Source organism: Poromitra crassiceps (assembly GCF_964638095.1).
Source record: "Poromitra crassiceps genome assembly, chromosome: 4".
In the NCBI taxonomy this organism is placed as follows: domain Eukaryota; kingdom Metazoa; phylum Chordata; class Actinopteri; order Beryciformes; family Melamphaidae; genus Poromitra; species Poromitra crassiceps.
The window spans coordinates 28,409,297-28,421,966 of record NC_139626.1 but is presented as its reverse complement, the minus strand read 5'-3'; the positions used below and the strand labels follow the sequence as shown (position 1 = coordinate 28,421,966).

General features: G+C 41.3%; 1 protein-coding gene across 2 annotated transcripts in view; it reads right to left on the bottom strand.

Annotated features, from left to right (window-relative positions):
* Positions 1-457: 457 nt before the first annotated feature.
* Positions 458-12,670, bottom strand: part of LOC310775382 (myoferlin-like) — a 64,391-nt gene continuing 52,178 nt past the window's right edge. Inside the window, exons 38-53 of one of the 2 annotated variants that reach the window (XM_083635528.1) lie at positions 11,834-11,845; positions 11,649-11,747; positions 11,370-11,498; positions 9,745-9,900; positions 9,473-9,564; positions 8,827-8,997; positions 7,773-7,921; positions 7,131-7,270; positions 6,143-6,231; positions 5,965-6,060; positions 5,238-5,379; positions 4,121-4,220; positions 3,761-3,954; positions 1,897-2,006; positions 1,576-1,723; positions 458-1,171 (exon numbers count right to left, since the gene is read on the bottom strand). In XM_083635528.1, the coding sequence (XP_083491654.1) occupies positions 1,133-1,171; positions 1,576-1,723; positions 1,897-2,006; positions 3,761-3,954; positions 4,121-4,220; positions 5,238-5,379; positions 5,965-6,060; positions 6,143-6,231; positions 7,131-7,270; positions 7,773-7,921; positions 8,827-8,997; positions 9,473-9,564; positions 9,745-9,900; positions 11,370-11,498; positions 11,649-11,747; positions 11,834-11,845 (1,866 nt within the window). In that variant the 3' untranslated portion in view covers positions 458-1,132. The remainder of the gene's footprint in view (positions 1,172-1,575; positions 1,724-1,896; positions 2,007-3,760; positions 3,955-4,120; positions 4,221-5,237; positions 5,380-5,964; positions 6,061-6,142; positions 6,232-7,130; positions 7,271-7,772; positions 7,922-8,826; positions 8,998-9,472; positions 9,565-9,744; positions 9,901-11,369; positions 11,499-11,648; positions 11,748-11,833; positions 11,846-12,670) is intronic. The other variant, XM_083635529.1, reaches the window with a different exon arrangement.

Sequence of the window (12,670 nt, the reverse complement as noted above, 5' to 3'; positions counted from 1 at the left end):
TCTCCCTGCCTTAGGCTTTCCATGTATGTGCATGGAAGGGCAGGGAGCCTCCAGAACAGAGCCATACCGCCAAATATAACTCGTGCTAATAAAAGCTTTAAATTGATCTGCCCTCCTGGCCAGGTCATTATTGTAAAAGAGAATGTGTTCTCAATCTACCTGGTAAAATAAAGGAAATGATGATCTAGTGGTCTTGTGTTTTTGACTAAAGTGGTCTCGACTGAATTGTAGTTTGTAGTTTGAGTAGTTAAACTACACAAAAATGACCAAAAAGTAGTTTAACTACTTGACTCTCTACATAAATATGAATGTAGTTGAACTACCAGCAAGCTACTGCAAAATGTAGTTGAACTACATGTAGTTCACTACTACTAGCTGAGCACCTCAAGACAGCGAAGAACACACAGACAATGAAAACACTTCTCATTCAAATCATTCAGTCAGGCTCCAGTTGATTGACAGATTAACATTTATTTTATAAATATCTGGTACTCTATCATAAAAAGGAAGTAACAGGGTTCTTATTGCAAGTATGGAAAAGTATGGAATTTGATTTGAGTATTTTCTAGGTCTGGAAAAAGGAAAAGAGTATGGAAAAATATTTGGTGTGGCCATAGGTGTGATTTACAATGGGGACTTTTCAACACAAAGTGATGCCCTTGTGTACTCAGAAGCAATAGTCTCACAAACGTCTGGGAATTTGAGTCTGGGAAAGTATGGAATTTTGAAATGGAAAATGTGTAGGAACCCTGAAGTATGCATTCATTGAGCGAAATACAGTATATTCTATATACTGTAAAAGATCTGTGAAATTACAAATTATCAGCTCTTTTAACAGGTATTATGTGAGACAACAGCTGGGAAAGCTGAATAACAGACTAATTAATTAATTAATTGGCAATTTATTGCTACTCACAAGTCTATCACAGTTGAGCGGTGTGGAAAGTGTGCAAGATATAGCAAATGTGGTGCAAAAGTACAAGCCCTGCCCCCTCCCCACCCCTCTTTCCAGTCAGTGAAGCCATGTCCAAAAATACTATAGACCGTAAACAAGTCAGTCAGGTGGTTTGGCAGTGGTCGTCCAGTTGGAGTGGTTTTGTGGATGTTCTGAATGCTTCTCCCCGTTGAAGAGCTATCGAAATGGCTTCACAATCTTCATTGAGATGTAGTTCTGGAATAAGCAAAAGAAAAACAACTGTTGGCTGTAAACTGTTAATGTATACACACTACCGGATTGAATATACTGTTTTTCAGGCATTTTGATCTAAATGCTTGAAATGTGTTTTGTGATGGCCATGTATTGTATGATTCCCCGCCCCCCAAAGCCTTGGCCTACTTTAAATACGCTAAGATATAAGATCATTTTGATTTGTATAACACTTTTTACCACTGCATAATTCCATTTGTGTCATTTCATAGTTTTGATGTTACAGTAGTTATTAAGTTAGTTATTCTAAAATGTAGAAAATAGTACAATTAAAGACAAATGTGGTGTGTCCAAACCTTTGGCTATAGGATTCTTATTTAGATTGGCCTGATATGAAATATGTCCCCCTCGATCTTGCCTGTCCTTACCGGTAAAGAGTACAGCAGGATGGCGATGAAGAGGAGCACTATGAACAGAAAGATGAGTCCGATGAAGAGGCACCTGAATCTTCGCCACAAAATGAACTTCATGGTCTTGCAGGGGTTGGTGAACCAAAAGAAGGAGGTGTCTGGACGGCTGTTGGTAAACGGGGAAGGAAAGGGAGAAGGTAGGTTGGACATGTAAATTTAGGTGTGTGTGAAAATGTCATGTTTTCCCAACTAATGCGTCGAATAAACTTTCAAAAAGGTCACATTTGCACGAAAGCTTTTCAGATTCACTGAATACACGTGTGCTTGGTGCTTTCTTACTTGGGAGGGTCCAGTTTTGGGTTCATGTTGGGTTCGTCTCTTCCTTTCCCAGCAGGTTTCTCATCTGCATCCGATTCACTTACAATCTCTAGTGTCATCTCCACTTTCCCCTACAGGACAACAAGGCATATTACATCTCTAGTGTCATCTCCACCTACTACCCCTACAGGACAACAAGGCATATTACATCTCTAGTGTCATCTCCACCTACTACCCCTACAGGACAACAAGGCATATATCATCTCTAGTGTCATCTCCACCTACTACCCCTACAGGACAACAAGGCATATTACATCTCTAGTGTCATCTCCACCTACTATCCCTACAAGACAACAAGGCATATTACATCTCTAGTGTCATCTCCACCTACTATCCCTACAGGACAACAAGGCATATTACATATCTAGTGTCATCTCCACCTACTATCCCTACAGGACAACAAGGCATATTACATATCTAGTGTCATCTCCACCTACTATCCCTACAGGACAACAAGGCATATTACATATCTAGTGTCATCTCCACCTACTATCCCTACAGGACAACAAGGCATATATCATCTCTAGTGTCATCTCCACCTACTACCCCTACAGGACAACAAGGCATATTACATCTCTAGTGTCATCTCCACCTACTACCCCTACAGGACAACAAGGCATATTACATCTCTAGTGTCATCTCCACCTACTATCCCTACAGGACAACAAGGCATATTACATCTCTAGTGTCATCTCCACCTACTACCCCTACAGGACAACAAGGCATATTACATCTCTAGTGTCATCTCCACCTACTACCCCTACAGGACAACAAGGCATATTACATCTCTAGTGTCATCTCCACCTACTACCCCTACAGGACAACAAGGCATATATCATCTCTAGTGTCATCTCCACTTACTACCCCTACAGGACAACAAGGCATATTACATCTCTAGTGTCATCTCCACCTACTACCCCTACAGGACAACAAGGCATATTACATCTCTAGTGTCATCTCCACCTACTACCCCTACAGGACAACAAGGCATATTACATCTCTAGTGTCATCTCCACCTTCCCATATAAAGACAGAACAACAAGGCCGCGGTTCACGGTCTTAAAGGGATACACACACAAATGCTGCATCAGGTATCAATGGGTTACAGTCAAGTCACAATGGCCTTACATACTGTATTACATCCTATAGTAGGTCATATAAATACTAAATAAACATTTTACTACATCATACATGCTTTACAGGAGGGCTGGGATTCAAATCAATCAATGCTCCGATACGGATTCATAAAATCCAGAGATCGATCTTTAAATAAATGCCTTTTCCTACACTATATTGTTTTGACTGCTGTAGTGTGTTGGTGCCGTTAAACAAAAAGTACATTCATGTAACTGCTTTGGGGTCAATTCTTAATTAGTCTCGCTGGCTTCTTAATGTAAACATTAATATTTTTAATAACGCACCAGGTTAGAGGGTTCCTTGTACAATTTACAGCGTTAGTTCTCTGATAATGTTTCTCATATTCAAGCAAAATTGTAACTGAAACAGCTCATCCCTAACCGAATCAATATTGAATCGAATCAAATTCACATAGAGCCGATTCAGGAAATCAGTGGCGATACCCAGCCGTGTTATACATACAGTACATACTAGATCTAGACTAGATCATATACATAACATATACTGTACATCATTTGGATGCGTTATGATGGTTTTGGATAAACTACTAAAGTAAGGAAGCCATTTTGGTACTGTAAAAATCACCTCTCTTTAGGTTTCCAACCTTTATTTTCTTCCCATTCAGGTTTGAACGAGGCAAACAAAAAAACAATACAAATAATAATAATAATCTCTTATGCACACTTACGCCCAGGACCTTGTTCCCATCCTGCTCGATGGCACAGGGCCACCAGCCTCTGACTGACTGCTGGGCAAACAGAGACTTGGAGTGTTCTGACTTGTGTGGCACTCCCATATCCAGAGCATCCATCATGTCCAGGCTGCACTTGGCTGGGCTCTTGGCAGGAGGTATCAGGTTACGCAGATCCAGCTCCAAGGTGCCTGGGATGTGTACAGACAGCACATGAGTCCATTTGCAGCCCAGTGCTCATCAAGACACTGTACTGTGGCACAGTTTAGTGTGGCAACGTGTGCATCTGAGAGAAACAAATAAAATGCTTGAAGCTAATGAAGTGTGCTTGGTTGACCTTTAAATTAAGTCTCTCACCTAAGTAATCATCCAATGAGAACTTGTCATTATCCCATACTTGTACAATCAGCTTGGGGGGAATCCTGAACTCTGTTTGGTCAAGACTCCAGAAGTGCTCCTGTTGAAGAGAATTATGAAAATAATAACTTTTAGATGTAATTTACACAGTACTGGCCTGCAATTTCTTCCCTACTAATCATTATGTGGATGACCATGCCTCTTCAATCCTTTTATTTATTTATTTATATATATATATATATATATATATATATATATATATATATATAGGAGCAAGTGGGCAATACCTGTCTTGTCTGTCTCAATTTTTGTCCCACTGGTGATGTCACAATGTCTGACATCATCAGTGTTGGGGGTAGTAACTCATTACAAAAGTAACATATTAATATGTTACTTTTAGGAGTAACTCAGTAATATAACTTATTACTAATAGGATTAGAGTAATATTATACCAGTTACTTTGTCAAGTAACACAAGTTACAAATTGAGTTAAAAAAGATTAATCAAAGCACATATTAAATAAAGATACAATCATTTACCTAATCAAATTGTGTGTTTTTATGCAAATAACCACTATAGATGACAATAACAAAGGAAAAGAATAACATTTAGAATTTTGGACGGGTTTGGACTGACTTCAAGACTGTTGCAATTATTTTTCGGGGTTCTGGGGCAGCGATGTCATTCTGCTACTACTGTTATTTTGGTGAAAGTAATGCAAAAGTAGTGTAATAAGTAACGAGTTACTCTACACAGACAGTAATATTGTAAAGTAACATATTACTTTCAAATGAAGGTAACTAGTAATATGTAGTATATTACATTTTGAAAGTAACTTGCCCAACACTGGACATCATCATTGACCAAAATCATCTTATGACATCACTGAGGAGTCATAGGCACTGATGATGTCATCGGCATTGTGACATCATCAGTGATCAGTATATATATAGCAAGAGAGAGAGATAGTATTATATAGTATACACTGCTTACATATTGCTTGGTACTATTTCGGAATGAATGTTTCATCTCTGTTTTACACTAACAGAAGATAATAGAGAAGATGACTGCAGCGCTTCTCATCACTTGTGTGAAACCCATTCCAGCCAAGACTCACCTTCTTCGACACCAGGCAGAGCTGTTCGGCAGGCAGGTAGTCGAAGTCAAAGACGAACCTCCAGTTGAAGTTGCCGTCTCCGTCCAGAGACCTGTAGTGGACATCGGTCTTCTGCTTGTTCTCTTCCATACCTGGCATCCAGCTGGCAGAGGGAAGAACAGCTTTGATCATTCTACGAGTCAGATCGTCCTCCTGGGCCCAGCACCCCAAAGGCTCCAGAATAATATGAAGCCAAACCAAAATCAAAAAGTCATCATTAACATCTTGCAATAATATCTTAAAATCAATTCTAAAATCACCAAGACACCAATGTAAGACAGCTAAAATAAGATTTCCATGTTCCTCTCCTTAGTTGAAGAAGAAGCAGAAGAAGAAGAAGAAGAAGAAGAAGAAAATGTAAAATGAGCTGTTATAGAAGAAGAAGAACTAAAAAATGTAAAATGAGCTGTTATATCACCAACATTTGGTAGATCAGTGTAATTTTTTTGTCTGAGTAGTGGGTGACATTTACAACATATGTGCAACGTTTGGCTACTGTGGGCCTTATGGTTTCTGATGTGCACACTGTTTTACAGAATAATAATAATAATAATAATAATAATAATAATAATAATAATAATAATAATGATAAACATAGCAATTACAATAGGGCTTCCAGCCTCTTCCGGGCTTGAAACCCTAATAAAAGGTATAAACACGAATGGGTCGAATGCTGTGTTGATCATACCCTTTGACATAGATGTCACTCATGTGTTCTCCAGTGATGCTGGTCTCATCCAGAGTCACGTCTGTGGTGTTCCAGATGACGGCGCGCAGCAGGTACCTGAGAAGTCAGGCAGAATTTGGTTGACTCGGTGGCATTTGAACAGTTACAGATTTGTGTGAAGCACTGACACGGCACATACTTCTTGGCCTTGCGTGGTGTGATGTCGAAGGGAGGTCCAGGCACGCCGATGCTTTTGGGGAAAACATCCACCCACATCTGGAGACTTCCCTACACGGAGACAGGGTTGAGGTTACACAGCAGACAGTGGCTCAGTCAAGGTGGCTGTGGACATGTGATGCACACATAGCTGCCAACATTAGGCTGTGAAAAAGAGGGAGATTTTCGGGTGTACCCCCCCCCCCCCCCTCCCAATCAGATCCGTCAGTGATCTGATCCATTGTTCCGTTGATTTATGCTGCCTTGTTGAAAAATGCTCATGCTACCCTATCTGTAAAGGGGAGACTCGTGGGTACCCATAGAACCTCAACCCATTTTCATTCAGATATCTGGAGGTGAGAGGTCAAGGGACCTCTTTGAGAATAGTTTTTCCCTTGCCAAAATTTTGTCTCACTTTGGAGCATTATTTAGCTACCTTCCTGACAAGCTAGCTAGCATGACTTGCTAGCTTGCTACCTATAGGTTGTTTTCAGGTGACGTCACGTCAAGATGGCGACCGGGGCGAGACCATTGGCTTGTTTGCAAACCACGTGATCGGGCTGGGGGGCAACCAGCAGCAGGCTACATAGGAAAACACATGATCATGCTGGGGGGCAGCCAGCAGCAGGCTACATAGGAAAACACCAGCAAAATCTGACAAGTTGCTGGAAAAATCGCTTCTCTTCATTGTTTGTATATGGATCATATCTTATATGTTTTGCAATCTTCTGGCGATACCTGCAGCATGGAGCAGCATCCCCCTCTTACATACTCACTTTCCTCCATTCTCCATAGTCGCTCTGGAAGAGCTGCCCCCCGGCGACATTGTCGGAATCACGTGGTTGCAAACAAGCTCTGGCTTTAGCCCGCAACACATTTGATTGGAGTCATCAGGAGTGTTGGCAGGTGTGCAGGTGTACAGGTGTGTGTGTGTGTGTGTGTGTGTGTGTGTGAGAGAGAGAGAGAGTAACCTGTGAGAGAGTGGGCTGGAAGCTGCTGTAAAGCGTTCTGGTCTCCACATGTTCTGGGACCAGTCCCTGTGTTCTGAGCACGTGCAGACTGATCCGTTCTCGGGCCGGACCCAAGTGCTGATGGACCTCCTTGTTGCCCTCTGGGTGTGAAAAGAATGGTACATATACACCATAACCCATTGATACCTGATGCAGCATTTGCATGTATATCCCTCATTTGTGTACGTATCCCTTTAAGGGATACACACACAAATGCTGCATCAGGTATCAATGGGTTAATAAGGCTCAATCAGGGCTCGAGTTATACAAAGCACATTATTCTGAACTGAGCGCCGCTAGAAACAACCGTCAAAATGAAGAATCGTTTTTATTCAAATCAGTCGAGACCAGTAGCCTATTATTACCTTGACAAGGTGCAATACTCTAAGTATGATTTTACCATCCCATAACACGAAATGACGATAATATACCTGTGAAGGTTTGATAGGGTATCAATATCAATATCAATACTTCACTAGGCACTGACATTTTTGGTTTTGAAGATCCTTATTTGCCAATAGAAGACGTCATAGATGAGTTTTGAGAAGGGCTTTATAATAATCCCATTGACTTTACCAAACTGAGTCAGTGTGTAGTCTTTACCAAACTGAGTCAGTGTGTAGTCTTTGCCGTTGAAGGTGAGTGAGGTGCCGTTGTCCTCGGTCCTGGGTTTGGACAGGCCTTTCATGCGGGCCAGGTTTTCCAGGATCTGAGAGGGCTTCATCTGGTCCCGCCACTGGTTGATACCAGAACTAAAAGCAACGAAGACACATTTCTGCATTTCAGATTTCTTTCACATTTTTGGCAGAGATTTGTTTTCTTTTAGACAGAATAGTGGTGAGATTAACACACTCTTCTACATAATCGTGTGGTATGGTCTGCAGAAACCCTTCACGTTGCTGATACACATTGTTGGTAATGAGCTAAAGAAGGTGGAAAATGAGTTTTGCAGGTCTTTTCGTATTTGGAGTGATTTGGTTACTTTCATCTCCATAGTGCATCACGGCAAATCATTATTTTCATAAAACAAAACGGAAAGTCTTTATTTTTATGGTTTTGGTGGAATGCCACTGTAGAAAATTATGTTGTAGAATTTTTAAAGCCGTTTTTCTTGCGTTTTACATTTTGACACATTAAAATACGCATAACTTTTGATCTGAGAGAGCTATCTCACCTGTTCAAAAAGTTATCGGGGATAGTTTCCAATTTGTGGAAATATCCAAAAATGAAAATGTCAAATTCTCACCATGTGAAGGGTTTCTGCAGGCCACCACACATTTAGTCGGGCAGATGAAGAGGAAACCAGATTGTCTTTCATTTGGTCAGCTATCCAGTTCAATCTGACATAGCATAGGGAAGTGACTGGGAATGGGAGCAAGGGCAGAATGCAGGACGAACACAGTCCATCTGCTATAATGCTAAATTGTGAGAGATTGTGAGCAATGATGCATTTTGACCAATGACAATATTTCTGAAAAAGAATATTGAATAAGGCCCATATGTTGAAATCTAACCTTTACTGTCTAATGTGCCATTAGCAATGGAAAAAAAAAAAAAATAGGGATCCTGGCCTGTTTTTCCAGGAGTATCTCTTCACCACTCCCAACACATTTTTCCCTCTGTTTTTAAACGTCCCGCCCCCAGTTTGCTTCCTCACATGCAGTAGGTCTGCGGCAGGCCACAGTAGGAGTTGTGTCGGGACAAGAAGCGGTTCTCCAGGTCGATCACTGTCTCGCCGACTTTCTCGTCGCGGCTCAGAAGATCGTAGTCGTATACAGAGATCTTCAGGTCCTTGTCCTGAGGCAGGAAACACGTCATCTCAAACATCCTAAACAAGACAAGAAGAAGTGTTCAAAGAGTGTGACGGTAACTGTGTGTTCCCGGTTATGTGTTGTCCTCTGTCAAAAATTACACCCCTTTCTGAGTTTTAACAGCAGTGAAAATCTTCTAAATGTGTGTTTCCCCCCCCCCCATGAAATTTGATGACTGCTGCTGTCACCTTAAGTAAAACCTTAAGTAAAACATTTACCTTTTTTCTATTTTGATGTAAGCGGTACACTATCAGGGTACACATAGATTGTCTTCAGGCCAGACAAATCAATTAGACAAAATCAATACAAATTGTAATAAATTATTTGTAGTAGGCTAACGCCAACTATGAAACTCTTTTTCTCATGATAATTTTTTTCTCTCTCATAACTGTGCTGGCAATATCTCATTGTAAAGTCACGTTGTCTACATGTGACCAGTTGACCAATGGTATGGTCTCCATTTCATTCATTCATTAAGAGGAAGCTTCATACCTTCCAAACACAGGGTTGGTGGTGTTGGGTATGTAATTGTCTCTGTCTTCAATCGTATTCTTCCCCAGTGATATCTTTATGTAGGGATCACACTGTGGGGGGAAGAGAGAGAGAACACACATTCAAAGCAAACCTGTTGGGTGGATTATGCTGACTTTATTGTTGGTATATATATATATATATATATATATATATATCTATATATATATATATATATATCATATACATATATATATATATACTGTAGCCATGCAGCGCGCTCCTCTCCTCACCTGGCCGTTGTTGTCTTTGGGCTGCAGGTCCAAAGCCCGGACCACGTAAATCCTGACCAGACACGCCTGAGGCCCACTTTCAGGCAGCTCTCTGAACTGACGGGGAGGGGGGGTAACGCCCGGGTCGTCTGGCAGAGGGTACACCTTGAATGAACCCTGCACACACACACACACACACACACACACACACACACACACACAAACTTGAGTATTTGGACTTTAAGAATTTGGCCTGGGTCCACGCCGAAAACATTTAGCTTATTTCAAGGCTTTATCACCTATTTGGTAAATCCTTCTGGCTGAATAAAGTACATTATATGCAAATTAATATGAAGTATCAAATAACACCTGTTGTTTCTACAGTATTTCAACAAATGGAATGTTTCATAATTATATGAAAAGTAGAAACGATTTCTAGGGTGGAGACTCTGGAGAGTGCCCATGACATCACAGTGACATCACTCATGATATTATGGTGCATTCCTTTGAAAGTCGGGTATCGGAAGTTCTGACGCAGTATTTCCATGTTCCGCTCTAAATGCCTTCCATTGCATCTGTGTGGAAAAACATGCATGCCTACAAACATGGACGGCTAGTCTACCGCATGCTTCTATCAAGCACAAATCAACTGTGTGGGAATCGAACTGGCAACTAAAAGTTGCTTCATAACACAAACACTACATCAAGTGAAACATTTGTGAAAAAGTACTTTCTTACTTATCACTGTGTGTGTCTATTTGTGCGCCGCCATGTTGATTGTGACGTCAGAGTGTTTATCTCGGCAAACTCGGGCTTGGTGGATGCTGCCCGAGTTTCCGACTCGGAGTTCTGTCTTGAACGACCGTTCCATTGCACTTTTCCCTGTCGGAGGTCATTTTTTTCCGAAATTCCGAGTGCAATGGAATGCACGGTTACAACTGCCCGAGTGACATCACACTTAAGCAACCGAGTCCCCGTGCAACTGTGTGCCATCGGCTCATACTACATCACAGTTGCTCAAGTGACATCACTGATGACATCACAACTGCTTGAGTGACATCACAGTTCAGCAATTCGTCTTCTTCTAATGGCTTTCCGGCAGACTGGAGGCCTTGCGGCACATTGCTGCCTCTCACAGTTGGATGTTCTCACTCTAGACCTGGTTCTTGTACTTCTTTCAAGTTTCCGGTGTTTCTCACACCTCCTCAATCTTGGCTGTTGCGCCTCGTCTCATGTTCCTCTGCTCCTCATCCCTCCTGAGCAATGCTCCTCATCCCTCCTGAGCAACGCGCCTTGGTTCCTCTGTTAATAGATATTTCAGCCCAGGGGCGGAAGCCATCGTCTGGTTCCCAGTTCAGCAATTGTGCACCGCTCCAACTTTTGCCCAGGAAGTGATGATGTCACTGCTGTCACTTTCGTGACCCAAAAGTGACTTACACCGCTACCTCACTGATGATGTCACTTCCGTTGACTGACTGACAGACACCGCCCACTACACCGCTACGCACCTCACTGATGATGTCACTTACGTCACTTTCATGACTGACACAGACACCCAGACACCGCCCACTTGGCCAATTTTAACGAAGAAGCTATCAAACAGCTAGTAGTTTGATAGCATCTAATCAAAATATAGCATTTTGTACCTTGAACTCTCCGACCACAGTGGGGTCATCGTCCCCGTTTTCGTTCTTGCCTCGCTGCAGCTTGAAGGTGCTGCAGAAGTCAGTCAGCCCCTCGAATTCTGGGATCTCCTCCAGCTCAGTGTCGTGCACCTGAGAAGACGTGCTCATATTCAAGTCATGCACAGTTGCAGAGAGAGAGGCTTCTTGCACAGTTTGCAACATCTAATACTGATGAAATATGGAACCATTGTGGACCTGTCTATGGTGATCAGAATTTAATCACAAACAAAGCTAGCTCACCTTCAGGGTGTCATATCCTTTCTTGAGGTAAGGACCACATTTCTCCGGATCTCCGATGGAGGCGTAGAATTTACTCCACCAATCAACGGTTTCTTTTTCCTATAATGATTGAATTGCACAGTTCTTTAATTTGTTGCATTTGAGATATGGTAATTAAATTTTTATGTCCTTTTTTAAATTCTCACCTTCTCTGCCAGCTGTGGAGAGGGAAGATGTGTTGCAATACAAAACATAAGAAGTTATGTAATTATCACAAACATGGAGCAATAGCATAATGCACATATAAGCAGTGGTGTAGTGCAGGGTAGAAGCGGGTATACGGCGTGCCGATCGAGCAGATCGAGCTGGGCAGGAATTCACGAGAATTATAAAGTAAAACATCCTGTCCACTTTCAAGCCTGTCAGATTGGAAGAAGAAGAGCGGGTGTGTCCAATGTGTTGTTTAAATGACATAGAAAAATGAGTTTCATTTTGTTTTTTATTGTCCTTTTTATAGTGAACCGCGCAATATTTTGTTCAGTAAGATAAAAATAGATTTTGATTTTCTTAATAATGATGATGCACATAATTTGAGTTGGTTGTTTACGTATGAAACTTTTGGACTGGCTTGTTATTTGGAAAAAGCCTGGGACATGAGAAAAAAAAAGCTCTTTATCAGGAAAAGGCAAAAAAAAAAAGTGTATGTACAGTAAGTGTGTATATGTGTATGTATATGTACATGCGTATGTGTATATATTATATACTTTGTTTATTTTGTTTGTATATTGAGGTACAACCGGATGTTATGTTTATATATAATTTGGTGTGATAGTGTCTTGTAATCCCATGTGGGATGGGCCAGAAATGGCAGGACACGGAAATAAAAACTAACTAACTAACTAACTTCAAAATAAAACCTGTCACTGTATGTCAAGAGAGAAACGGTCACACATTGAGGGGGTAGGACTAATTTTGCCTGCTTTCTATATAATGCATCCCTCAATTACTTGAATGCTTCCATTATTTTGGCACGCAGCTACTTT